Source organism: Eurosta solidaginis, chromosome 3 (assembly GCF_040869045.1).
Source record: "Eurosta solidaginis isolate ZX-2024a chromosome 3, ASM4086904v1, whole genome shotgun sequence".
In the NCBI taxonomy this organism is placed as follows: Eukaryota; Metazoa; Arthropoda; class Insecta; order Diptera; family Tephritidae; genus Eurosta; species Eurosta solidaginis.
In genome coordinates, this window is record NC_090321.1 from 166,162,799 (window position 1) to 166,188,478 (window position 25,680).

A 25,680-nucleotide genomic window follows, 5' to 3' on the forward strand; every position below is an offset into this window, starting at 1 on the left:
TGTGTGTAAACTGAGCGCGAATAATAGCCCCTATTCTGCATTTCGACTTGGATTCGAATTTTTTCGATTTCGCTACTTTGGTATTCTGTTTTCCAATCTCTTTCGATCCAACTTCTAATCGTTCGATTTTGTTTATTCTGCATTCCGATCGTAGTTCCGTTTTTCTAAGTTGCAAATTTGTTGGCGCAAAAATATTTATTTTTTATTTTTTTATTAATTTATAACAGAATTTTAACAAAAATTAAAGTAAAACTTGTTGAGAAACGTAAAAGGCTTGATGATGATTGTTTTTTATATGTTTCCAGGTCAAAAACAAGTAAGGCAGTCTAATTTCGGGTGTAACCGAACATTACATACTCAGTTGAGAGCTGTGGAGACAAAATTAGGGAAAATCACCATGTAGGAAAATGAACCTAGGGTAACCCTGGAATGTGTTATTTGTACGATATGGGTATCAAATGAAAGGTGTTATGAATGTTTTAAAAGGGCGTGGGCCTTAGTTCTATAGGTAGACGCCTTTTCGAAATATCGCCATAAAGGTGGACCAGGGGTGACTCTAGAATTTTTTTGTACGATATGGGTATCAAATGAAAGGTGTTAATGAGTATTTTAAAAAGGAGTGGGCCTTAGTTCTATAGGTGGACGCCTTTTCGAGATATCACCATAAAGGTGGACCAGGGGTGACTCTAGAATTTGTTTGTCCGATATGGGTATCAAATGAAATGTGTTAATGATAATTTTAAAAGGGAGTGGGCCTAAGTTCTATAGGTGGACGCCTTTTCGAGATATCGCCATAAAGGTGGACCAGGGGTGCTCTAGAATTTATTTTGTACGATATGGGTATGAAATGAAAGGTGTTAATGAGTATTTTAAAAAGGAGTGGGCCTTAGTTATATAGGTGGACGCCTTTTCGAGATATCACCATAAAGGTGGACCAGGGGTGACCCTAGAATTTGTTTGTACGATATGGGTATCAAATGAAATGTGTTAATGATAATTTTAAAAGGGCGTGGGCTTAAGTTCTATAGATGGACGCCGTTTCGAGATATCGCCATAAAGATGGACCAGGGGTGACTCTAGAATTTGTTTGTACGATATGAGTATCAAATGAAAGGTGTTAATGAGTATTTTAAGAGGGCGTGTGCCTCAGTTCTATATGTGGACGCCTTTTCGAGATATCGCCATAAAGGTGGACCAGGGGTGACTCTAGAATTTGTTTGTACTATATGGGTATCAAATGAAAGGTGTTAATGAGTATTTTGAAAGGGAGTGGGCCTTAGTTCTATAGGTGGACGCCTTTTCGGAATATCGTTATAAAAGTGGACCAGTGTTGACTCTAGAATGCGTTTGTACAATATGGGTATCAAACGAAAGGTGTTAATAAGTGTTTTAAAAGGGAGTGGGCCTTAGTTCTATAGGTGGACGCCTTTTCGGAATATCGTTATAAAAGTTGACCAGGGGTGACTCTAGAATGCGTTTGTACAATATGGGTATCAAATGAAAGGTGTTAATGAGTATTTTAAAAGGGCGTGGGCCTTAGTTCCATAGGTGGACGCCTTTTCGAGATATCGCCATAAAGGTGGACTAGGGGTGACTCTAGAATTTGTTTGTACGATATGGGTATCAAATGAAAGGTGTTAATGAGTATTTTATAAGGGCGTGGGCCTTAGTTCTATAGGTGGACGCCTTTTCCAAATATCGCCATAAAGGTGGACCAGGGGAGACTCTAAAATTTGTTTGTACGATATGGGTATCAAATGAAAGGAGTGGGCCTTAGTTCTATATGTGGACGCCTTTTCGAGATATCGCCATAAACGTGGACCAGGGGTGACTCTAGAATGTGTTTGTACGATATGGGTATCAAATTAAAGGTATTAATGAGGGTTTTAAACGGGAGTGGCCCTTAGTTGTATATGTGAAGGCGTTTTCGAGATATCGACCAAAATGTGGACCAGGGTGATCCAGGACATCATCTGTCGGGTACCGCTAATTTATTTATATATGTAATACCACGAACAGTATTCCTTCCAAGATTCCAAGTGCTTTTGATTTCGCCCTGCAAAACTTTTTCATTTTCTTCTACTTAATATGGTAGGTGTCACACCCATTTTACCAAGTTTTTTTCTAAAGTTATATTTTGCGTCAAAAGACCAATACAATTACCATGTTTCATCCCTTTTTTCGTATTTGGTATATAATTATGGCATTTTTTTCATTTTTCGTAATTTTCGATATCGAAAAAGTGGGCGTGGTCATAGTCGGATTTCGGCCATTTTTTACACCAATACAAAGTGAGTTCAGATAAGTACGTTAACTGAGTTTAGTAAAGATATATCGATTTTTGCTCAAGTTATCGTGTTAACGGCCGAGCGGAAGGACAGACGGTCGACTGTGTATAAAAACTGGGCGTGGCTTTTTTCACAGAAAACAGTTATCGCCGCAGAATCTAAGCCTCTACCAAATTTCACAAGGATTGGTAAATTTTTGTTCGACTTATGGCATTAAAAGTATCCTAGACAAATTAAATGAAAAAGGGCGGAGCCACGCCCATTTTGAAATTTTCTTTTATTTTTGTATTTTGTTGTACCATATCATTATTGGAGTTGAATGTTGACATAATTTACTTATATACTGTAAAGATATTAACTTTTCTTTTAAAATTTGAAATTAAAAAAAAATTTTTTTAAAAAGTGGGCGTGGTCGTTCTCCGATTTTGCAAATTTTTATTAAGCAGACATACGGTAATAAGAGTAACGTTCCTGCCAAATTTCATCATGATATCTTCAACGACTGCCAAATTACAGCTTGCAAAACTTCTAAATTACCTTCTTTTAAAAGTGGGCGGTGCCACGCCCATTGTCCAAAATTTTACTAGTTTTCTATTCTGCGTCATAAGTTCAACTCACCTACCAAGTTTCATCGCATAATCCTTATCTGGTAATGAATTATCGCACTTTTTCGATTTTTTGATATCGAAAAAGTGGGCGTGGTTATTGTCCGATATCGTTCATTTTAAATAGCGATCTGAGATGAGTGCACAGGAACCTACCTACCAAATTTCATCAAGATACCTTAAAATTTACTCAAGTTATCGTGTTAACGGACAGACGGACGGACGGACATGGCTCAATCGAATTTTTTTTCGATACTGATGATTTTGATATATGGAAGTCTATATCTATCTCGATTTCTTTATACCTGTACAACCAACCGTTATCCAATCAAAGTTAATATACTCTGTGAGCTCTGCTCAACTGAGTATAACAACAACACGAGTGCAGTATGAGACGTTGGCTAATGTAATGGCAACAAAGCATTTTGTGATCGCACACCCTTAAAACATAAAAGAAATCAATACATAATTTGCACTAATGTTTCGAAATAAAATTCTCACTACCATAGCATTTATGCTATAAAATCCTTTTCTGTTGTAATACAGAAAGCACTCTTCAGATGGCCTCATTATTTTTATATGCATGCCATCAACGCACATGATGACTCCTGGGAAAGCCAGCCTTCGCATAAATTCTTGCTTCGCTTGTATTTTCTCCTCTTCACTTTGTTCAAATGCTATCCACTGAGGGCATAATTTTGGTTGCATTACATCCAAAAGCGTAGACAGTGACTTTGACACTAGCTGTGTTTTTTTCACATCTATATACTTTTACCCTTAAACTTTATATGGACTGCTTAGCGACAAGCTTTATCTACACCTCTGAAATTGCTACGCATATAATTAGTACTACTAAATTTCAATACGCATTATACTCAGATGTAACTGAAATATGTGTCTATGTTTCACCCTCTGCACTAATTCTATGTATTCTATGCGCGTCGACTATTTATCACAACTGATTCAGCTATATGTTATACACAGAAATACAACAGAGGGTTGTGTCTCCGCTATTCGGTACACCCTGTGCTGTAGCTAGTTGTTTAACCACTGCCGCTAGATGGGTCTCCTACACATTATCTGAGCGAGGATAGGAAACCGGTCCCGTCCCGCCAATTTGTATGAAAAATTAAAAAGGGGCACGATGCAAATTGGAAGAGAAGCTCGCCTAAAATCTCTTCGGAGGTTATCGCGCCTTACATTATTTATTTTTAATCCGTTTTAGCAAAACTTGGTGGCCACGGCAGGGAATTGGCCAAAGGAAGGACAAAAACACACTTACAATTATGAAAGCACTTCACTTAAGAAAATATAACACGGCGACAATATATTCTATTGCTTTTTTTGTACAAAATGGATGGATAATAAAATATAAACGTTTTTCAGTGTTTTTTACAAATTTTCTTTAATTTATTTTGTTCCAATATTCACACATTCCGTACAAACAGCTGATTTCGAAAAATCATTTTCTCTTCCTCTTCTCGTTACAATTCCGTCGTAATGCAGAATACCCAAGTTCGATTAAAGCGGAGCGTAGAACGGGAACGTAGTCGAAATGCAGAATAGGGGTGAATTATTTCACTAGCAGACGACCATTCTGGCGACCATTGGTCTAGACTCTAGACTTCACGAACATGCCTTCTAGAACAGTTGTATCTCATACTTGGTTGTTTAGCTGTATGAGTGTGTATGTGTGACTACCAACTTCTGCTATTAGCTGATGATAATGTGATGTGTATGTGAAATAATCTCTTTGCTTCAAGTTGCTGGTTATGTATATGTGTGGCTGCTTGATTTGATGTGTTCATGTACAAAGTGTGGCTGCTTGCTTTAATGTGTACATGTACAGAAGTGTGGCTACTTGCTTTATTGTTGTTGTCCATTTATTTAGCAGCAGCATAGTGATGTATAAAACTTCTAATATTTGCCACAATATGTAATTGTTCATTTAATACAGTAATTTTCTTCCCAGTAATGTAAGCACTGGCATGACAAAAGTTATCAAAATAAAAAAAAGCTAACAAAATATACAACAAACAAGTTGATCGAAAAAGCTCGAAATGGTCGTGCTGAAGCTCGAAATTTTTCGAGTAATGAGTATTGAACGGAATATATGGTCCCGTGCCTGAGCTTCGAAAGGGATATTGGGGCCACAATTGAGCCGGAGGTTTGGTGCCGGGCTGCAGAAATAGCAGAATATGCTATACACGTGTATACAGATGGTTCCAAACTAATGGAAGGAGTTTGGTCTGCTGTTTACTGTGTCGACCCAGAAATAAGTAGATCCCACATGCTGCCAGATTACTGCAGCGTTTTTCAAGCGGAAATTATAGCAGTGGAGAAAGAAGCAAAAATTCTGGAGGAAGCGTACTTAAGCCGCAGTCGCGTCAATTTAAATATTGATAGTCAGGCTGCGATTTAGGCAATAATCTCACACAGTACTTCATCAAGAAGTGTTGTGGAATGCAAAGAAGCATTGGAAAAACTTCGCTCAGGCTGGACCATAAATTTTTACTGGGTTCCCGGTCATAAAGGGATAGGAGGTAACGAAAAGGCCGATGAGTTGGCAAAGGAGCGTGCAGCATTCGCTGAGTTGACTATAGACGTCCCAATCCGTTTGGGAGAAATCAAAAGGAGACAGGAGTTGCATATGATCCATCACACAGGAAAGGCGTGGACAAAAGCGCGGGGCTGCACAATTTTCAAGATCACAAAATGGCTCATATCTCTGAAGAGAGAGGACTTAAGGCTCACGATGGGCATACTGACTGGACACTGCCTTCTGGCGTCACATGCTTATAAGTCAGGCCTCGTCAGTGACAGCAAGTGTAGGAACTTCCTACTAGGAAGTATGAGCTGCAGGAAGAAACGGTTGCGCATATTTGCCAAGAGGACGGAGTTATTCTATAGCATATGTCCTGGTACCTGATTGGGGTTCTTCCGTTTGGTCGTCAAACATATTCTGGTAACACTATGGACATGTTCAGTCTATGTGAGGTCTTTATTTACCGGACAGTTCAACCTAACCTAACCTATTGAGCTGAAGTGCGAGTACTCGTTGCTCAGATACCCGGGCTGCTCGAAAATCATGACATAGCAAGTCTTGTATAGCCTTTTAATAGTTTTTCCTTGTTCTATAAATTTGATTTCTTTTGTAGAGTTTTGGCAAATTATACAAAGTGCTTGGATACCTCGCGACCTATTACCGCAGCTCTAAACGTTGACGTTAATAAAGATAAATTGGTAAATGGTTGTGGGATGTCATGTTGTTTAATAAATTTACCTACCTTATCTCAACAGGGAAAATATCTGGATATTATAAGCTTCAATAGATACAATGCGTGGTACGCAAATCCCGGCCATTTAGATATGATTACAAAGTCCGTGGAGGAAGAAGCAATTCGATGGCATGAAACTCATAACAAACCAGTTATAATGACAGAATATGGCGCAGACACATATGAGGGGCTGCATTTTGTAAGATCAATTATAAAAATAGCTTTTATTGAAGAATTTACTATAATATATATTTTTCCTTTTATTTTATTTAGCTGCCTGCATATATTTGGTCCGAAGATTATCAGAGATCTCTGCTCAGTAAACACTTTGCTGCGTTTGATAACCTTAGAGCAAAGAAGTGGTTTATCGGTGAATTCTTGTGGAATTTTGCTGATTTTAAAACGGCTCAAAGTGAGTTATGTTGCGATTATTGATGCTAGTACATAACCTTTTTTATTTACAGCTTTTACACGTGTCGGTGGCAATAAAAAGGGAATATTTACTCGCAATCGACAACCAAAGTCTGCGGCGTATCTTCTCCGTAAACGTTACTATAGTTTAGCAGTAGAATTGGATCAGTGTGAGCTACCTAAAGGCTTGTTTGATTACGTCATAAGCTGGGAAAGAATGCCTTTTATATAAATAATTAAATTTTATCCAAAAACGGAAAAAATACATATCGTTTCCAATTTACAATGGCAGTAACCATAATATTTTTCGAAAATGCGTTTTTCACAGTGAGTTTTGATGTATAAAAATTCATTTCCATTAAAAACTTGATAGCATCTGATATATTCCACTTTTAAAACGCCACATTTGTATGTAGTGAATGCGAAAAGAAATATTTTTTGCAGCTCCTGTAAAATTTTAAATTTGATGGTCTGGACTTTTGTAAATTAAGCTAGCAAAATGAATATTTACAAATCTGCTTAATTAATAACACCGCACAGCAGAAATATATTTTGCAACCATGTATGTATGTGAAACTTCTATATTGCTACTACAGGCCCGGTACACTCACGATAATCAGAGTGGCGATATATGTTTTATGTTTTTGTATTCAATATTCGAACGTCAGGATCGTTAAATAAATATTTATTTGTAGTAAGTATTTATATGACGGCGGCCGTCCTCCCAAAAGACTAGAAAGTCCTCCCTAAAATTTTCACACTTATGCTGTTACAATCACAAAAATTTTGTAGACAGTCTTTTTTTGATTTCGAATTGGCTTGCTTTGATGTTTACATGTACACATGTGTGGCTGCTTACTTTGCTGTTGTTGTGTATTTATTTTCTAGCAACATAGTGATGTATAAGTTAAGGATGACTGTTCGGTTCTTGGTCTTGGCACTACTTTGAGGAAAAACACTGTTTTCGTTTTAAAATAATATGCTTGAATTTTGTAGTGTTTTTTGAAAAGTAAGAAAAATGAAAGTTTTCAGAATAAAATTTGGATTCATAAAAATAACACCAGATCAAAAGATCTTTTCATTTGTCAACAAAGGTTATTATTATTTGGCGCCCAACGTGGGGCTGCAGCCAATTTTAGATCAGTGTATTATAAAGGGTTCATATATCCTAGGTCATTGTCTAACCGGCGGCAGTTAACAACATGAAGGTAATATTTGACCAGCACTCAACCGAGCATGCATCAAATCGTGGTCATTTAAAAGAAAACTTAACAACAGGATCTGAAATTTTTACCGCAACTCGTTGAATTTTAAAGTATTATATATCCAATCTTCAGAAAAAATTTACCCAAGAGGAAACGATCTTCAGCCTAAATAAGTTCAGAAAAAAAGAAAATACTGTTATAATTATGTTCAGCCAAAAAGCTAAAATAAGTTAAAAAAAAAAGAAAATAAAATTATCTTCAACCAAAATAAGGAAAGTAGGGTAGAGGGGTGAGGCTTCGACAGGTTAAGAGAAAATGATTTTTTTAGAGAAACTAGAATGAGAAATAGATAACTCCTTTCATAATTACTGATGCCATGTATGTTTATGACACTTCGGATTTGTTGTTAATATTCCACATGCTTTTTTTCTAAGTTATAATCAAATAACCAAAAACAAAAAATATGACGAAACCTCCCTTTTTCGGGGAGGCTTCGTCAGTCATCTGGGTGGCTTCGACATTGGGTGGGAGGTTTCGACATTTATCAAATATAGCAATTTAACCAGCAAAATAAAAAAGGATGTTGGAAAAAACTCTAAATACGATTTTTAATTCATATTTGATGTTATTTATTTCAATACAGTAACAAATTTTTCGAACAAAAACATATGAGGTGGGTTTTGTCTAAGGCTGGGGTAACACTCAGTCAATCCAGAGTCGAGTAAAGGTCCCACAAACCCCTACTGAATAAATACACGATATTTATGTGTTACGAACGCACGCACACACGGCTGGGGATATTAGGCGGACAGCGGCTTTCCGTGCAAAGATGGAGGCGGTGGCTAATAGGCGTAGTAGTAGCGGAGGGGTCGGTACGGTGGTTTAGCGGCGGTGCAGTAGCGGGCGGGATGGTACGGTTGTCCGGGAGCAGCGGCGGGATCAGCGCGGCGGCCGGACGGCGGACAGTATTAGCGGACGGATTGGTACAGTAGTATGAGCGCAGTGGCTGGACGGCGGACAGTATTAGCGGACGGATGGGTGTAGCGGTATAGACGAAGTGACGGCACCAGCGAACTGGCTGGACGGTGATGCAGCGGCTTAACGGCGGTAGGATGGCGAGCGGCCACCGGTCGTTGTAGCAGCGACGTGACGGGTGCAGCGGCTTAACGGCGGTAGGATGGCGTGCGGCCAACGGTCGTCGTAGCAGCGGCGTGACGGATGCAGCGGCTCAACGGCGGTAGGATGGCGAACGGCCAACGGTCGTCGTAGCAGCGGCGGGACGGATACAGCGGCTCAACGGCTGTAGGATGGCGAACGGCCAACGGTCGTCGTAGCAGCGGCGGGACGGATACAGCGGCTCAACGGCGGGAGGATGGCGAACAGCCAACGGTCGTCGTAGCAGCGGCGTGACGGATGCAGCGGCTTAACGGCGGTAGGATGGCGAACGGCCAACGGTCGTTGTAGCAGCGGTGGCACCGGAGGGGCGACGGTGCGACGGCAGCGGCGGTGGGCTACGGAGCGCGTACCAGGGCAGAGAGAGAGAGAGAAAATAGGCCGGCGACGGGGTTTACCTGGACAGCGGCTGCGTGTTCCGGGCGGGGTCGGATAAGCGTACCAACGGGCTGGTATTGGTCGGTCGGCTGCAACGGGATCTCTAGTCGCTCTTCTTCGGCAGCTGTGGCAGTCGCGGGGTCAGTCACCTGCGGAAGAGACTGCGAGGACTCGTTAGTGCTGGTTTCACCGCTGGACACCCCCGCCTCCCTACTTGCACACTAGTAGAAGGTGCGTAAGGGGGGCGGGGTTGTACCAGCCGATACACCGTGGGTCGACCCGTGGGCGGAGGGGAAGTGCACCTTAACGGCACAGCGGTAGCCCCTGTGCGCACGCATCGGCTCACGGCCGAAACCAGTGCTGAGGGGAAGGGGTGGAATGTCATGAAGGCGTCGGGCCGCTCAACACCCAGGAGGGCGCGGGGGGCAAAGTAGCACAAGGCATCCTCCCCGTCGTCCTTACCTAAGTGAAGGGTGACCCGCGCCATGACAGCGCCCCCTCCACTCAGCCAGCCTAAGCTAGAACTGAGGGGGAGGGGTTAAATGGCCATGAAGGCGTCGGGCCACTCAACACCTAGGAGGGCGCGGGGGGCAAAGTAGCACAAGGCATCCTCCCCGTCGTCCTTACCTAAGTGAAGGGTGACCCGCGCCATGACGTCGCCCCTTCCACTCAGCCAGCTAGCAGGAGGGAAAAATATGTCTTTAAAAAGACATCCACTCCCGCTGGCTCACCTGCGAGGACTGAATTGCGAAAATGCAAATTCAGTGTTTATATGGGTGGTGACGCAAACTGGTTGAGAATTCAACGCACCATTATTGTGATTTTCGTTGGTTCGCAATTTAGTTGGTTGTTGAATATGCTATAAAAGAAGTGGTTGTTGGCTATGCTATAGCAAAATAAGTACAGGGAGGTTCGGGTTTAGGTGAATAAGGAAATACAGGGGGAGTTACGTTATTGTAACGTTACGTTACAGTCCCCCTCCCACTTCGGTTGACGGAAAGCTGCGGTGGGGGAAAGGTGGATCTCCAGGCATGGCCTAGGTATTATGCCGGTGTGCGTGTGGGCGAAGCACTTTATTTAAAAAAAAATATTTTTTCCAAAAATATACAGAGTCATTCTACTTAAGTCTAACAGAGTTAATGTTACTATTTCAGGTTCAATTGCAAAAAACATCATTCTAATTAATTAAAAAAAAAGAATTTTTTTGTTTTTTTGTCGGGGGTGGAGTTGTACTGAACTGTATCCGTTGTCATACTTCTCTCGTTCCCTTGTGATGTTATGTAGATGTATATATGAAAATTAATTTTTTTTTTTTTTTTTTTTTTTTTTTTTGTAATTTGAAAAATAATTCACATTTCATTTTCTCTTAAAATTAACAGAGGGTGCATATATATATAAAAATAGAAAATTTTGATTGGTCTCGTCTTCCTTCTTCAGTGCCTTATTCGATTGGTACGATTCGTTTCGTTCCCATGAGTGACACCTTTGCGTGTTTGTCATTTATCACTTCTACCCTCACCCGCTGTGCTTTCCACCGGAATGTCCAGGTTTTCTTGGATTGGTTGGCCGGGCGTTTTAGCCTTAGTTCTCTAAAAAATTCCTCGGGATCCGGTAATTTTTTTTTGCGCTGTTTTTGTTGTTTCGTTGGTTTCGGGGGCGCGCCGTTCTTGGCTCTGTCGCCGACTCCTTCTCCCGGATGGCCATTAGGTGGTTTATTGGCGGCCCATGAAAAATTTGTATGCGTTGTATCCTTGGTTTGTTTGCCGGCCATAATGTTGCCTCAACCGGTGGGTGCCACGGCCGTATTGGTTTTGGTGAGTCCGGTGGTATGGGTTGCCGGTGTTTTTGACTCATGTTGGATGGTCTGGTTCCTGGAATGGAGAGATAAACGGGTTGTTTATGATTCGTACGGCTTTAAGTCTTGCAAGTGTGCGTGTGCGTGTTGCCGCTTTGGTTGCTCCGGGTGGCCTAATTTTACCGTGTTCGTCGAAACGTATTCCATCACCAAGTACGGGCCGGAAAATTTTGGTGCTAACTTCTGGGCGAATTTGTCTGCCGCGGATGAGAGTAGGTGGTCCCTTTTCATCACCTGCTCACCTATACGTGGCTTCCATTGCCGTCTGCGTAACTCGTAGTGTTTTTTCTGTTGCTTTGAAGCTTTGGCTAGATGCCCTTTTATCTCGTCCCACAACTTGGTGATGGACGGTGGTACGGTTGGTGGCTCTGCTGGTACTGCTCCCTCCGTGCGCACTTGCTGCGGTGCTGTAAGGTCTCTACCGAAGTTGATTTCTGCTGCTGATGCTGTTGTAGATTCGTGGCTGGCCGTGTTTATCGCGAATGCTATTTGCGGTATCTCCTGGTCCCAGGTGCGGTGGTCGTTCTTGCATCGCTGAGCCATCATTTTCACGACTCGGTTGGTTCGCTCGGTGCGGTTTTCGTGCGGGGCGTAGGCTGCCGTAAACTTGTGATCGATGCGGTGGTCGTTCAAAAACGTTGCTAATGCCTTCCCGACGAATTGTATGCCATTGTCTGTGAGGAGGGTTTTCGGGCAGCCAAATCGGTATATGACTCTTTCTTGGAGTGCTTTGATTACGCTTGCCGTTGTCGCTTGGCGCACTGGGATCAACTCCACCCACTTGGAGAATTTGTCTACCATTACGAGGAGGCAAGTATTTCCTTGCTTGGAACGGGGTAGTGGCCCTACGAAGTCAGCGGTTACTATTTCCCACGGTCGTGATGATTGCATGGTTGCCATCAATCCTGCTGGGCGTCTTTGCTCGACTTTGTATTCTGCGCATCTGATGCACTTCCGTACGTGTTTGAGGACATCGCGGAACATCCCGGGCCAGTAATAGTTCTGTTGTGCTCTCTTAAGCGTCTTCTTCACCCCGAGATGTCCGGCGGCGGCGGCGTCGTGGACTTCCTGTAGTACGTCCTTTCGTTCGTCGGCTGGGATGCACAGCTTCCATTGCGGTGACCGCGAAAGTTGATTTCTCGGGGAAATGTGGCGGAAGAGTCGGTTATCGACGATCTGGTAATCTGGATGTGCTTGGGGTTTTTCCCGCACCTGTCTTGCTTTCCTCTCGTGCCAGTCGTTTGTTCCGTTGGTTATGGTGTACAAAATGTCGTCATCGGCGTGTCGTAGCGGGCAGCGGGAGAGTGCGTCGGCTACCACGTTTTGTGCTCCTTTTCGGTATTCTATCTCGAAATTATATTGTTGGAATTCCAGTGCCCATCTTGCCAGACGTCCAGAGGGGTTTTGGAGTGAGTGCAGCCATTTTAGTGAGTGGTGGTCGGTGATGACGGTGAAGTGATACCCCTCCAGGTACGGTCTCATCTTACGGATACCCCATAGCACGGCGAGGCATTCTTGTTCGGTGGCCGAGTATCGCTTTTCCAGCTGGGTTAGGCTTCGGCTGGCGTAGGCTACTACATTCTCGTGGTCGGAATGGCGTTGATAGAGCACGACGCCCAGGCCCTCTCCGCTCGCGTCGGTCTGGAGAAAAAACGGTCGAGAGAAGTCCGGACAACAAAGTATTGGCGCGCTGGAGAGCTTATCCTTGAGAGCTTTGAAAGCGTGATTTTGTTGCGCCTCCCATTTCCAGACTTGTCCCTTTTTCAGCAGTTGGTTAAGCGGCGCGGCGAGCGTAGAGAAGTCTGCCACGAAGCGGCGGTACCATGACGCGAGTCCAAGAAAACGGCGGAGCTCTTTGAGCGTTTTCGGTGCGGGCATCTACTGTACAGCGGATACTTTTGCTGGATCGGTGTGAATTCCTTTCGAACTGATGATATGTCCTAGGTAATGGAGTTGTTGCTGGACGAAGCTGCATTTTTCGAAGTTTACTTGCATCCTGTGTCTTTGTAGGCGCTCGAACACTTCCCTCAAGATTGCCAAGTGTTCTGCGAAGGTATCTCCCAATACGATGATATCGTCCAGGTAGGCGAAAACTTTTGGTTGGAGTTCGGGTCCAAGTATCGAATCCAGAGCGCGTTGAAAGGTAGCCGGAGCAGAGTGTAGGCCAAATGGCATGACTTTCCACTGGAACAACCCTCTGCCAGGAACTGTAAATGCGGTGTATGGTCGGGATGCTCTGGCGAGCGGGATTTGCCAGTAGCCGTTCTTTAAGTCAATGGTCGAGATGAATTTCGCCTCTTTCAGCTGGTCGAGAATGGCTCCAATTTGCGGCAACGGGTAAGCGTCTGGTTCGCTGGCGGCGTTGAGTTGACGGTAATCGATGCACATCCTCCACGTGCCCTGTTTTTTGCGGACTAGCACGATTGGCGAGCTGTACGCGCTTCGCGATTGTTCTATCCTTCCTCCTGCTAATAGCTCGTCTACCTCTTCGTTGATGACTTGTTGCATGGCCGGGTTGCGGGGGTAGTATCGTTGCTTCAGCGGTCGGTTGTGTTTGAGACGAATCGTATGCTCGGCTGCAGTGCTTGGTCCGATGATTTCTCCAAACCGCTTTTGGTGATGCGCCAGGAAGTTTCCCAGTTCCGTGTTTTGTTCGTCGCTCAGGTGTTCTCGGCTCGTCAATGCACATAGCGTATCCAGTTCGGGTGCTCTCTTGGTCACGGTGGCCTCTAGCGGCTGACCATCCAGCGTGAGGATGATTCCCCTCTGTCTTAGGAAGTCCATTCCGAGGATTACCTGTTCGGCCAAGTTTGGGATAACGGACAGCATCGCGTCTGTGGCTCGTCCTTGATACACAATCCTTGCCGGGTAGGAGTTCGAGGTAAATACACACGTTTGGTCTGCCAGCTGGATGCTTCGCTTGTTGGGGCGCGCCTTGATGTTGTTCTTTTCTAGGTGTTTCCGTACGGTGTCATCTACATAGGATAGGGTGGCGCCGGTGTCCACTAGTGCGCGCACGCTCATGTCCTCGATGACCACTGGTATATAGAATCGGCTATCTACTTGTGTTTTTGCGGTTGATTTGTTGGCGGGTGGTTCCTTCGGCTTCTCTGGTCGGACGTACGGTGCTTGGCGGCTTCCTTTAATAGCGTTGGACGGCGTTCGGGGTGCGTTCTCGGTAGTTGGGCTAGTCGGAGGGCATGGGCAGTCCCTGGAGAGGATGTTGTCTTGGCCACACCGGGAGCAGAACTTCCTCCAGGGGCCCTTACATTGGAAGCGGTGGTGTCCGCGTTCCTTGCAGCGCCAACAGCACTCTTTGCTGTCGTATTCCATGGGTAGGTGGTATAGGCTGTGGGCCACCATTTTTCCCTGTTTCGCTTCCTCGCCTCTTAACAGCTCATACTCTTCCGTTAGCTCCAGGAGCTCCTCGATCGTCCTAAACTCGCTGCGTTTGACAAAAAGGCGGTATTCCACGCGTAGACCATCATAGATCCGTTCGAGGTGATTCTCTTCGCACATCGTCGGGTGTTGGCGGATCAGCGTTTCCAGTGCGAGGATGTAGTCCTTGGCCTTCTCTCGGCCTTGCTGTTTGCGTTGTCGGATGGCCTCTTCCAAATGTCGTATGTGTCGCTTAGGTAGAAAAAAATTTTGCACCTCCCTCCGCAGATCGCTCCAGCGGTGTATGTGTTGCTTACGGACGCGGTACCATTGCAGTGCTTTCCCACGTAGAAGCTCCGGCAGTGTTGGGAGGAGTCGGTCGACGGGGATGCGGTAGCATTCGGCAAGCTCCTCTATCCTCTCAAGAAATTCGTGCAGTGACTCCTCCCCCGAAAAGTGCAAGTCCCAGCGGCGAACGGTATTCATAAGTTCACCGTCGCTCATTTCGTCTCGTTTTGGTAATGCGTTCTCTCCCTTTCCTCCGTGCGGCTGTGGGCTGTGGATCTGGATTGAAGGGATCGGCTTTGTTGTTGGCTGGGGTAGCGTAGCGAACTTCCCCTCTTCCTCGTTCACTTCTCGTTCCAACTCTTTCAACAGGTCTTCACTGGATTTCCTGGCGCGTTTCGCTCGCACGTAAGTACTCAGTGCGCGGCGCAGCTCGGCTACGGTTTGGCCTTCCACGTCGATTCGGTGTTCCTTACACTCCTCGATCAGCTTCTCCTTCCTAAGTAGGTAGATCCAATTGAGCGAGTCGGTGTTCAGCAGCGTGCCTTCCGGAGCGTGTGTGTGTGTTGTTTCTAGCGGTGCGTTCGTCGAACCCGCCCCGGCAGTGTTGGTGGTGGTTGTAGTTGTTTTTCCACGGTCATCTGCGGAGGAGGGTGCCTGCTCGGGCGCCATTTATGAGGTGGGTTTTGTCTAAGGCTGGGGTAACACTCAGTCAATCCAGAGTCGAGTAAAGGTCCCACAAACCCCTACTGAATAAATACACGATATTTATGTGTTACGAACGCACGCACACACGGCTGGGGATATTAGGCGGACAGCGGCTTTCCGTGCAAAGATGGAGGCGGTGGCTAATGAGCGTAGTAGTAGCGGAGGGGTCGGTACGGTGGTTTAGCGGCGGTGCAGTAGCGGGCGGGATGGTACGGTTGTCCGGGAGCAGCGGCGGGATCAGCGCGGCGGCCGGACGGCGGACAGTATTAGCGGACGGATTGGTACAGTAGTATGAGCGCAGTGGCTGGACGGCAGACAGTATTAGCGGACGGATGGGTGTAGCGGTATAGACGAAGTGACGGCACCAGCGAACTGGCTGGACGGTGATGCAGCGGCTTAACGGCGGTAGGATGGCGAGCGGCCAACGGTCGTTGTAGCAGCGACGTGACGGGTGCAGCGGCTTAACGGCGGTAGGATGGCGTGCGGCCAACGGTCGTCGTAGCAGCGGCGTAACGGATGCAGCGGCTCAACGGCGGTAGGATGGCGAACGGCCAACGGTCGTCGTAGCAGCGGCGGGACGGATACAGCGGCTCAACGGCGGGAGGATGGCGAACAGCCAACGGTCGTCGTAGCAGCGGCGTGACGGATGCAGCGGCTTAACGGCGGTAGGATGGCGAACGGCCAACGGTCGTTGTAGCAGCGGTGGCACCGGAGGGGCGACGGTGCGACGGCAGCGGCGGTGGGCTACGGAGCGCGTACCAGGGCAGAGAGAGAGAGAGAAAATAGGCCGGCGACGGGGTTTACCTGGACAGCGGCTGCGTGTTCCGGGCGGGGTCGGATAGGCGTACCAACGGGCTGGTATTGGTCGGTCGGCTGCAACGGGATTTCTAGTCGCTCTTCTTCGGCAGCTGTGGCAGTCGCGGGGTCAGTCACCTGCGGAAGAGACTGCGAGGACTCGTTAGTGCTGGTTTCACCGCTGGACACCCCCGCCTCCCTACTTGCACACTAGTAGAAGGTGCGTAAGGGGGGCGGGGTTGTACCAGCCGATGCACCGTGGGTCGACCCGTGGGCGGAGGGGAAGTGCACCTTAACGGCACAGCGGTAGCCCCTGTGCGCACGCATCGGCTCACGGCCGAAACCAGTGCTGAGGGGAAGGGGTGGAATGTCATGAAGGCGTCGGGCCGCTCAACACCCAGGAGGGCGCGGGGGGCAAAGTAGCACAAGGCATCCTCCCCGTCGTCCTTACCTAAGTGAAGGGTGACCCGCGCCATGACAGCGCCCCCTCCACTCAGCCAGCCTAAGCTAGAACTGAGGGGGAGGGGTTAAATGGCCATGAAGGCGTCGGGCCACTCAACACCTAGGAGGGCGCGGGGGGCAAAGTAGCACAAGGCATCCTCCCCGTCGTCCTTACCTAAGTGAAGGGTGACCCGCGCCATGACGTCGCCCCTTCCACTCAGCCAGCTAGCAGGAGGGAAAAATATGTCTTTAAAAAGACATCCACTCCCGCTGGCTCACCTGCGAGGACTGAATTGCGAAAATGCAAATTCAGTGTTTATATGGGTGGTGACGCAAACTGGTTGAGAATTCAACGCACCATTATTGTGATTTTCGTTGGTTCGCAATTTAGTTGGTTGTTGAATATGCTATAAAAGAAGTGGTTGTTGGCTATGCTATAGCAAAATAAGTACAGGGAGGTTCAGGTTTAGGTGAATAAGGAAATACAGGGGGAGTTACGTTATTGTAACGTTACGTTACAAACATAAAAAATTTAAGCGAAAAATAAAGTATAACTGCACTTTTAACGTTTAACGAACATCTAAATTTGAAAAATCAAAGTTAAAAATAAACTTGCTTTGCGCACGTGAAGTTCCTGGTGGATGTTCAGTTGTGGGCAATATACTTATTATATCCTGCTTAGAAACCAAGTGTCTGTCTTCTACAATCGGTTCATAGAAATATTGGGTTTTATTTTGATGTCTGAGGAATTTCGCGAGGCACGTCGTATTTTCAACTTCCACGACTACACCAGTGTAAAAGAAATTTGTTTTGTCAGTGAACATAATAACAAAAACAAAAACGAATCGTCTAGCCAAGTCATACGTCAATCCATAATGAAGATTTGAACATTTCTTGAAGTAAACCGTTAAGTCTTTTTCCTGGGCAGCTGTAAGTACTTGATTGGAAGAAAACTTCGACTGAAAATCTTTAACAGTTCCCATATTTGTTTGCTCTTTTGAAATTCGAGATATTAGTGTTGTTCGCTTCAAGTTATATTTCCGAGCAGCGCTTGATGTGGTTTCTTTTTTTTTATTTTATCTCCTCGATGGCTTTTTTCATTTTGTCTTCGTAGATGATCTTTTCAAGGAACTTTCTTTTGTAGATATTTGGCATCTTGATGGCTGTAAAATATTACTTGCTAAGTAAAAACTTTGTAGAAGCCTCCCAAAACATATTGTCGAACCTTCCCCCGTGCACTTATTTCAGATTTTTCGCTCCAAAATATACATCTTAATGTTATTGAAAGAGTCTTTAAAAGCAATAAATCTTAATTTTATTGCAATATTAATGGGCGGAAAACTCATGTTATATATTCTATATTGTACACTTTACACGCGAATACTTACCAGCAATTTTTACATCAACACTTTTCAAAAATAAAAAATCTCGTCTGCATACTATCGCCGTTGAACAAGCACTGAATAGCTTTCATGACAGCGTCACACTCAATTTGGTTACTGTTTATTGGTGGAATAAGAACAATGGCAGTAATAACGGCGGCCAAATTTGAAAAAGTCGAAGCCTCCCTCATGTCGAAGCCTCCCCATTCTACCCTAACTGCAAATCATATTCTAAATCAGTCGTCATCAATCAAATCCTTTAAAGGTAACATACAGGACATTTTTAGATATTCATTTTGAAAGAAAGCTGTTCTCCAATCAACTTGAGTCGTCGAATCGTAACGCACTAGACGCTTTAGAAGTATTGTCTTTCAGTAAAAATTTTACTGTAAGTATTAGCCAAATCTGAACCCTATTTCTATATATTTGTTCAAAATAAATGTTAAAGATTTTACATATTTTTCTGATCTTTATCAATATATGTGACCCGGTCTATGAAAAGGTGGCTTATGACTCAAAAACGATTTTTCCACTTTTTTCTGGTTTCGCTAGTTTTTGAGACGCTTTTTCACGTGGTGAAAACTAGAAAGTCCAACTTGCTTAGAAGTGTACTAAAAATGTAGAGAAAGAAGAGCACAAATGAAAGACGATGAAGCTTTTGGTTCCTTCGATGCCGCTTTGGTGGCTGGTGAAGCATCCTCAGATTTTTTCGATGGCAATGGAGCCAAAATATCGGTCATAAACTGGTTTGTGCTTTGCCTTTTGGGCATGACTGTTCATAATGCAAAAGAAAAACTACTAAGGAACTGAAGAAATGCATTGTTTATCTTTAACAGCTGTTTCTCGTAATTTCTTTTTTGAGTCATAAGCCACCTTTTCATAGACCGAGTCACATATATTGCTCTTGTTTTCCGTACTTTTTTGTTTTCCGCGCATTCCACTGTTGGGAACTGCGCAAACCGAGATCGCTTTTCAATATTCTTAGTCCTCCTAAGTTTATACTAACTATTTTATTTTATGTGAATTTTTTCTTGAGTATTTAAAAAATATACTAAAATGAGTGTTACGCGGGAGCAAGTGATGGAATTAATACGCACGAAATGTGAAGAAAGTAGGCAGGAGTACGCTCAGCTCATTGCAGCTATCGAAGAGAGTAGAAAAGATTTAGTGGCCCAAGTAGAAAGTCTCACATCGGCTTTCAACCGTTTAGCATCACCAAGTGTGGAACCTCATCTACCCGTAGCAATATATCCTTTGATTGAATCTGGAAACTGTAGTATGGATTTAATTAAATCCTTGCCAGAATTCAATGGGGATGATACCTCTTACCCAGCTTGGCTTTCGGCTGCCAATTTTGCAATCAGATACTATAGTGAAGGATCCGAAAAGAATTATGTGGCAATGGGTATCTTACGAAACAAAATAACAGGTACCGCTAATGCCACGCTATCATCCTTTAACACTGTTCCTAATTTTAGTGCTATCATTGCTAGACTTGATCATACGTACGCCGACAAAAGGGCAGTGTACGTTTTAGAAAATGAATTAAGCATTCTAAGGCAAGGTAACTTAACAATTCTAGAATATTATGAGAGAGTTGAACAACATTTGACACTCATAATCAACAAGCAAATAATGTCTTATAGTGGAAATGATGAGGTTATAGATACCCTTAACGCACGTGCAAGAGAAAATGCCTTACGAGTGTTTATTTCCGGGCTTAAGCGCCCTATATGCGATAGCCTTTTTTCATCCCAACCAAAGGATGTGAGCTATGAAGAATTAAGTTGCAAAGACTGCGATGTTGACGAAAAGCTTTGCGCACCCAATTGCAATAACGAAGAGGGGGAATTCAATGAGGAGATAAATTTTTTAAACTGAAGTCACTCCTGCCATTTATTACAAAGAAAGCTATAAATCTTCAGGAGCTTCGTTTACTAATAGATATGGGAACATTTAAAAATTATATTAAGGAGCTATCTTGTCTTAAGGGTGTTCAATTCCTGAAAAATCCTTTTAATTTAAAATCAATAAATGGGTATAATTTAATAAATAAAAAATGTTTTGTCAATGTCCTTAACCACACTTCGGTCTTTATTTTGTTAAAAAGTCTTAGCACTTTTGACGGTATCATTGGCTATGAAATCGATATAGAAGCTGGTTATTTATATTTCTAGAACGGTAAAATAAAACTCCAACATCTTCATTGTAATGAAATGAATTTAATTACACTGTCGGATGAATTTGTTCCTCCTCACGTTCTTAGCCAATTTCGTAATATGATTGACAGTAACATAAGTGCTTTTGCACACCCAGATCGGGCTTTACCTTATAACACAAATCGGTTCCCCGGTTCAACAATAACGCAAATGTCAATATTAAAGTTTCGAGATAACGCGCACAAAAGCTTTAAATAGTACTAATCTTTGCTGTGTATAAATTTTACAATTGTATTACAAATAGTTTCCACGCTAGACCACTTGCGTCGTTATTGCATTCGCACATTTTTCTAGTTGATGCAAATATTGAAACTTGCTTCACCAAAACTTAATATTTTACAATTGCGTCATTATTGAACCGGGGAAGCGAAATGTGGATGCTACTATTCGTACTTGTACTGACGAACCTATATTTAGTAAAGCTATCATTATCCCATCTCAGCAGCAGAATTTGTTAATAGGGAAATACGAGACCTTTTAAAGGATGCCATAATACGGAAATCAATTCACCAATACATATTCCCCCCTATTGCGAGTGTCGATTGGAGTAGAATCGACTATTTGTCGATTCCATCTTTATCATTTAATTTTGTTATTATGCAAGTTAATCGCCAAATCTTTGAACTATTAAAACAGTTATCTTGTACGAAACAGATTTTGATATTTTTTTAATATTTCGATTCATATAAGATACTTTTTATCCATTATAAAGATAATCGATTAACGCTCAACGATCGACTGTCGACTGCGATCGACACTCGCAATAGGGGGGAATGTCACAAAGAACGGTATCGATGATGAAGGGATGCAGAAGCTGCGATTGGTGATTGATTTTAAATGATAAAACAATAGCTGACAGATATCCGATACCTGATATTTCAGTAATTTTGGCTAATCTAGGGAAGTCGCATTTTTTTACTACACTTGATTTCAAATCCGGATTTCACCAAATAAATTTGCGAGAAAGGGATGACAGAAAACAGCTTTTAGCGTTAACTATGGCAAATATGAGTTTTTTCGCTTGCCGTTTGGTTTAAAAAATGCACCAAGTATTTTTCAGCGTGCTATCGATAACGTTTTGCGTGATGAGATAGGAAAAACTTGCCACGTTTATATTGACGATGTTATGATCTTTTCAAATAATGAAAGTTCCCATTTAAGAGATGTTGATAAAATTTTGAAAATGCTTCAGAGTAGTGGCATGAGGATCTCACCAGAAAAGTCTAAATTTTTCAGAACAGATGTTTCATTTTTAGGATTTTTGGTCTCCCAGCATGGTATTCGAACTTGTCCAGATACAGTGAATGATATTTTAAAAATACTTTAGGTGATGTTCTTTCTCAAAATAATCGGCCCATAACAATGATTTCAATAACACTTTCATCGACGGAACAAAATTATGCAAGGAATGAGCGTGAAATGTTAGCTATTGTATGGGCACAAAAAACTTTTCGACATTACTTATATGGAGTAAAAGATATAAAAAATTTTACTCATAAAGGAATCCTAATACAAAAATGAAGGGATGGCGAGCATTTGTAGAGGAGTTTTCGCCAAGTTTTCATTACAAGCCAGGAAAAGAAAATAGAGTTACTGATTCTCTTTCGAGGCAGTTTATTCATAATCTTAGTACCTTTGTAAATACATCACATAGTGATGTCATTGGAAGTGTTTAAGTATCTGTAAACAAGTTCAAAAATCAACTGATACTATCAAAAGGAAGTTCTGTAACTAAAACAACCAAGGTTTTTTTTCGGGTTGGCTAAGTATGATCATATATCTGCGTGGAGAACGAGTATCTTGGGTTGTGAAATATCTGAGTATCTTAAGGCAAGAAACTGTATATTTCTGTGTCGTGTGATTGCTGATAAAATGCCTACTTATTTATATAACAAGCTAACATTCTCTAGATCTGCTCGCATAAATGCTTTGATCGTGCCCACAATTATCTAAACTCTGCAAGACTTTTCTTTGTCAATGCTATCCGCATTTGGAACTCTATCCTCAACTCGGTTCGCAATAGCTTAAGTAAAAGCAACTTTAAGAATGTTATATTTTCTTTCGTGGGTAAGGTATATACAAATTAGAATCTGAGTTTAGCTACTTATAGTCTAGTCAATTCTTGTTGTAAAATCTCCTTGTCACAATTCTTGTTAACTTTATATATTACCACCGTTATTATGTTATTCTCACATGCTTACATGTTTTTTAAAATTGTACGAGGAATAATATTTTTAAGTTTTAAAAATTATACCCATTAATATGTAACCATTGTTGCACTATAAAAGATCATACAAGATCTTATTGTGCTAATACTGTCAATAAATGAATGCATATTTTCGACATACCATTTCTTATGACACAATAGAAAACTTAATACGATGTTTAGAAGACATTATTAACCCAAGTGTTCCAAATGTAAGTAAGTAAGTTACAAATGCAATACACCTTAATACCTTAGCAGAAATTCAAAGTTCTATTGTGTCTTCATTTCCTGGAGTTAAATTTCGCCATACTGAAGTAATTGTGATAGACTCGACAAATAGAAATGACCATCTTGAAACTGTTGTCACTGCACATAATCGGGCTTACCGATCTATGGTTGAGAATTTGAAACAAATTTCCAGTGAATATTTTTAATAATTGCAAAATTTTTATAGAAAATAAATATCAGCGCAAGCAGTTCCTAATTATCCAGATGAAATACTTCATATTGATATTTTTATGACAAATAAGCAGTATTTTCTAACATGTGTAGATAAATTTTCAAAGTTTGCCCTTGCTGAACCGATTGCATCGCGCTCTTCATTGGATGTGAAAAATGCATTGCTTGAAATATTATTAATATTTCAAAACAAAAAGGTAATTGTTTCGGACAATGAAAAAGCATTTAAATCAAATATAATTAAATCTTTATTGAGAGACAACTTTTCAATAGACCAATTTTTTGTTCCTACCTTGCATAGTGAATCGAATGGCCAGGTTGAAAGATTCCATTCAATACTGATGGAGATATCTCGATGTATTAGAGAACAACAAATATTAACTGATACTGTTGATACCGTGCTGCTAGCTACCAACAAATACAATAATAGTATTCATTCTGTAGTAAATGATAAACCAATTCGAATTCTTCATAAGTGTGTTGAGGATGAGTTGGGTAAGGTTCGAGAAAGATTGGTTAAGGCACAAAAAACTAGTTTAGAAAGAGTTAATGGCACCAAAAAAATGAAAATGTATTTACCTGGTGACTTTGTGTTTGTTAAAAGAAACAAGCGACTTGGGAATAAATTTTTTAAATTGTTTTATGAGAAGATTGTTGAAAGGGATCTCAGTACAACAGTTTTAATCGAAGGAAAAATGATTCATAAAAGCAATCTCAGATAAACCTCAACCTAAATTCAATATTTATTTATCGATCAAACAGATCAGATACAAATCGGGGTATCAATTTTGGTTATTACTGTTATTTATAATTACTCATTTTATCGTTTACATGTTTACCAATTAAAATTTTAAATATGAGTTTGAAGTTTATATGTTAACATTTATTTTTAATCTGTTAAGACCAAGCAGGGTATGCAAGGCAACAGTCACCTGATTATTAAGAGCCTTGTTAAATTATATTATATTTAAATTCAAAGAATTTTAAATGTACTTGGTATTATATAAATCTTGGCACTACTTTGACCAAAAACACTTTTCGTTTTAAAATAATAAGCTTGAATTTTGTAGTGTTTTTTGAAAATAAAAAAAATGAAAATTTTCAGAATAAAATTTGGATTCATAAAAATAACACCAGATCAAAAGATCTTTTCATTTTTCAAAATTCATAGAGAATTCAATTCCTTTAAAATAACAAAGGATAATTATTATTTTATATAACTACTAATATTCGCCACGCTACCCTCCACCTAAGTCTGTATCGTTTTGATTTTCACAACATAGTGCACCCTTGCTTAAAATCACCCTTTCATTCTTTTTGGGAACTTCTTTTCTTCTTTTGGATGCGTCCATTGCGGTTTGTCAATGCCAGTGTTTTTCTCGCAGGTACCTTCGGTTTTGATTTGTTTGTCCCATTCGTTCCATCAATCTTTGTCCAATCTACTGCCTTTGAATTTTGTGGTCCTTGGACCGTCGACTTTTTTGGTCTTGAATCTTCTCCACCAACATCCGCTTACTGCTGAACCCCTTCTTAAAGCTGAAGTTAAGTGGCGTATCTTTGTTCTTATATCGCATAATCCTTCTCCCTGCCATGATCAACTAAGAAGTCCACTGACAATATGACTTCATCAACGACCTCTGTCACAACGGATTTGTGTAGAACCGTGACCTTCCCATCTAAGACTTCACATACCACTTCCCCCTGGACTTGGTTATTCAAACTTGCTCCAGGTAATGGCTTTACTCTCCTGTTGACCAAATCAGATTGGATTAAGGAATGAGATGCTCCGTATCTACAGTCCAGCAGCCATCCACATATCCTCCAACGGTAAGACTGCTCGATTTTTTTCCGATTTGTGATACAGAGATCACGGGACATTCAATAGCTGGAGGTGGCTCTCGATCCTTGCATCTAACTTGCTCCTGCTCATCTCCTCCAGCTTTGTACTTAAGACCACCCATGCTGTTGGAACCACTAAGGTGAAGACCGCAATGACGTGACCTGGCATTGAAGCATTTGAGTACTCTGTCACTCCGCTTTTGCGATCCTTTCAATACCTTCAATATTGTGTCCGCCCAGTCTAGCCTTTCTACTTCCCCACGGCATGCTTTGAAAGCTGGCTTACACAGAAGAGATGCTGTTTCCTGAATCAGTAGATGTGATGCCATTACTGCGGAGGAAGGTTTTGGGTTTGCGTATGTCGCTCGCTTCGTTTCGACATATCGTATTTTTACCCTTTCGGTGTATTCAACGGGTGCGTCCGCATTCGCCAAATGTGCCAGCCTTTCGACATCCGACGCAAACTCCTACAAAGTCTCACTAGCTTTTTGGTAGCGGTTTTGCAATTATATTTGGTATTAGAGCGATCGCCGCTCTACAGCAACCATCAGCGCTCTACAGTAACCATCAGCGCTTTATAGTTGTTCCGATCTCCTTCGGGAATCGTCTGTAAAACATCGGTAGCTGGTCCTGTCAATCCTACGAATAGTGCAGCAACTTTATCTTCAGCATTCCAGTTGCTACTGTTGCTTAAAGACTTGGAAAAGAACAGAACAGTCAAAAGATGGAGCCTTCACCTTCGTATTACTCGCTGAAGCATCCATCTCGGCCTCGA

At 42.4% G+C, this 25,680-nt stretch overlaps 1 protein-coding gene across 2 annotated transcripts in view; it reads left to right on the forward strand.

Moving 5' to 3' along the window:
- LOC137244576 (beta-glucuronidase-like) overlaps positions 1-25,680 on the forward strand; it is a 126,443-nt gene that overhangs the window by 32,548 nt on the left and 68,215 nt on the right. For both annotated transcript variants that reach the window (XM_067773760.1, XM_067773761.1), the window contains exons 8-11: positions 6,052-6,136; positions 6,194-6,370; positions 6,445-6,583; positions 6,636-6,909. In XM_067773760.1, the coding sequence (XP_067629861.1) occupies positions 6,052-6,136; positions 6,194-6,370; positions 6,445-6,583; positions 6,636-6,814 (580 nt within the window). In that variant the 3' untranslated portion in view covers positions 6,815-6,909. The remainder of the gene's footprint in view (positions 1-6,051; positions 6,137-6,193; positions 6,371-6,444; positions 6,584-6,635; positions 6,910-25,680) is intronic.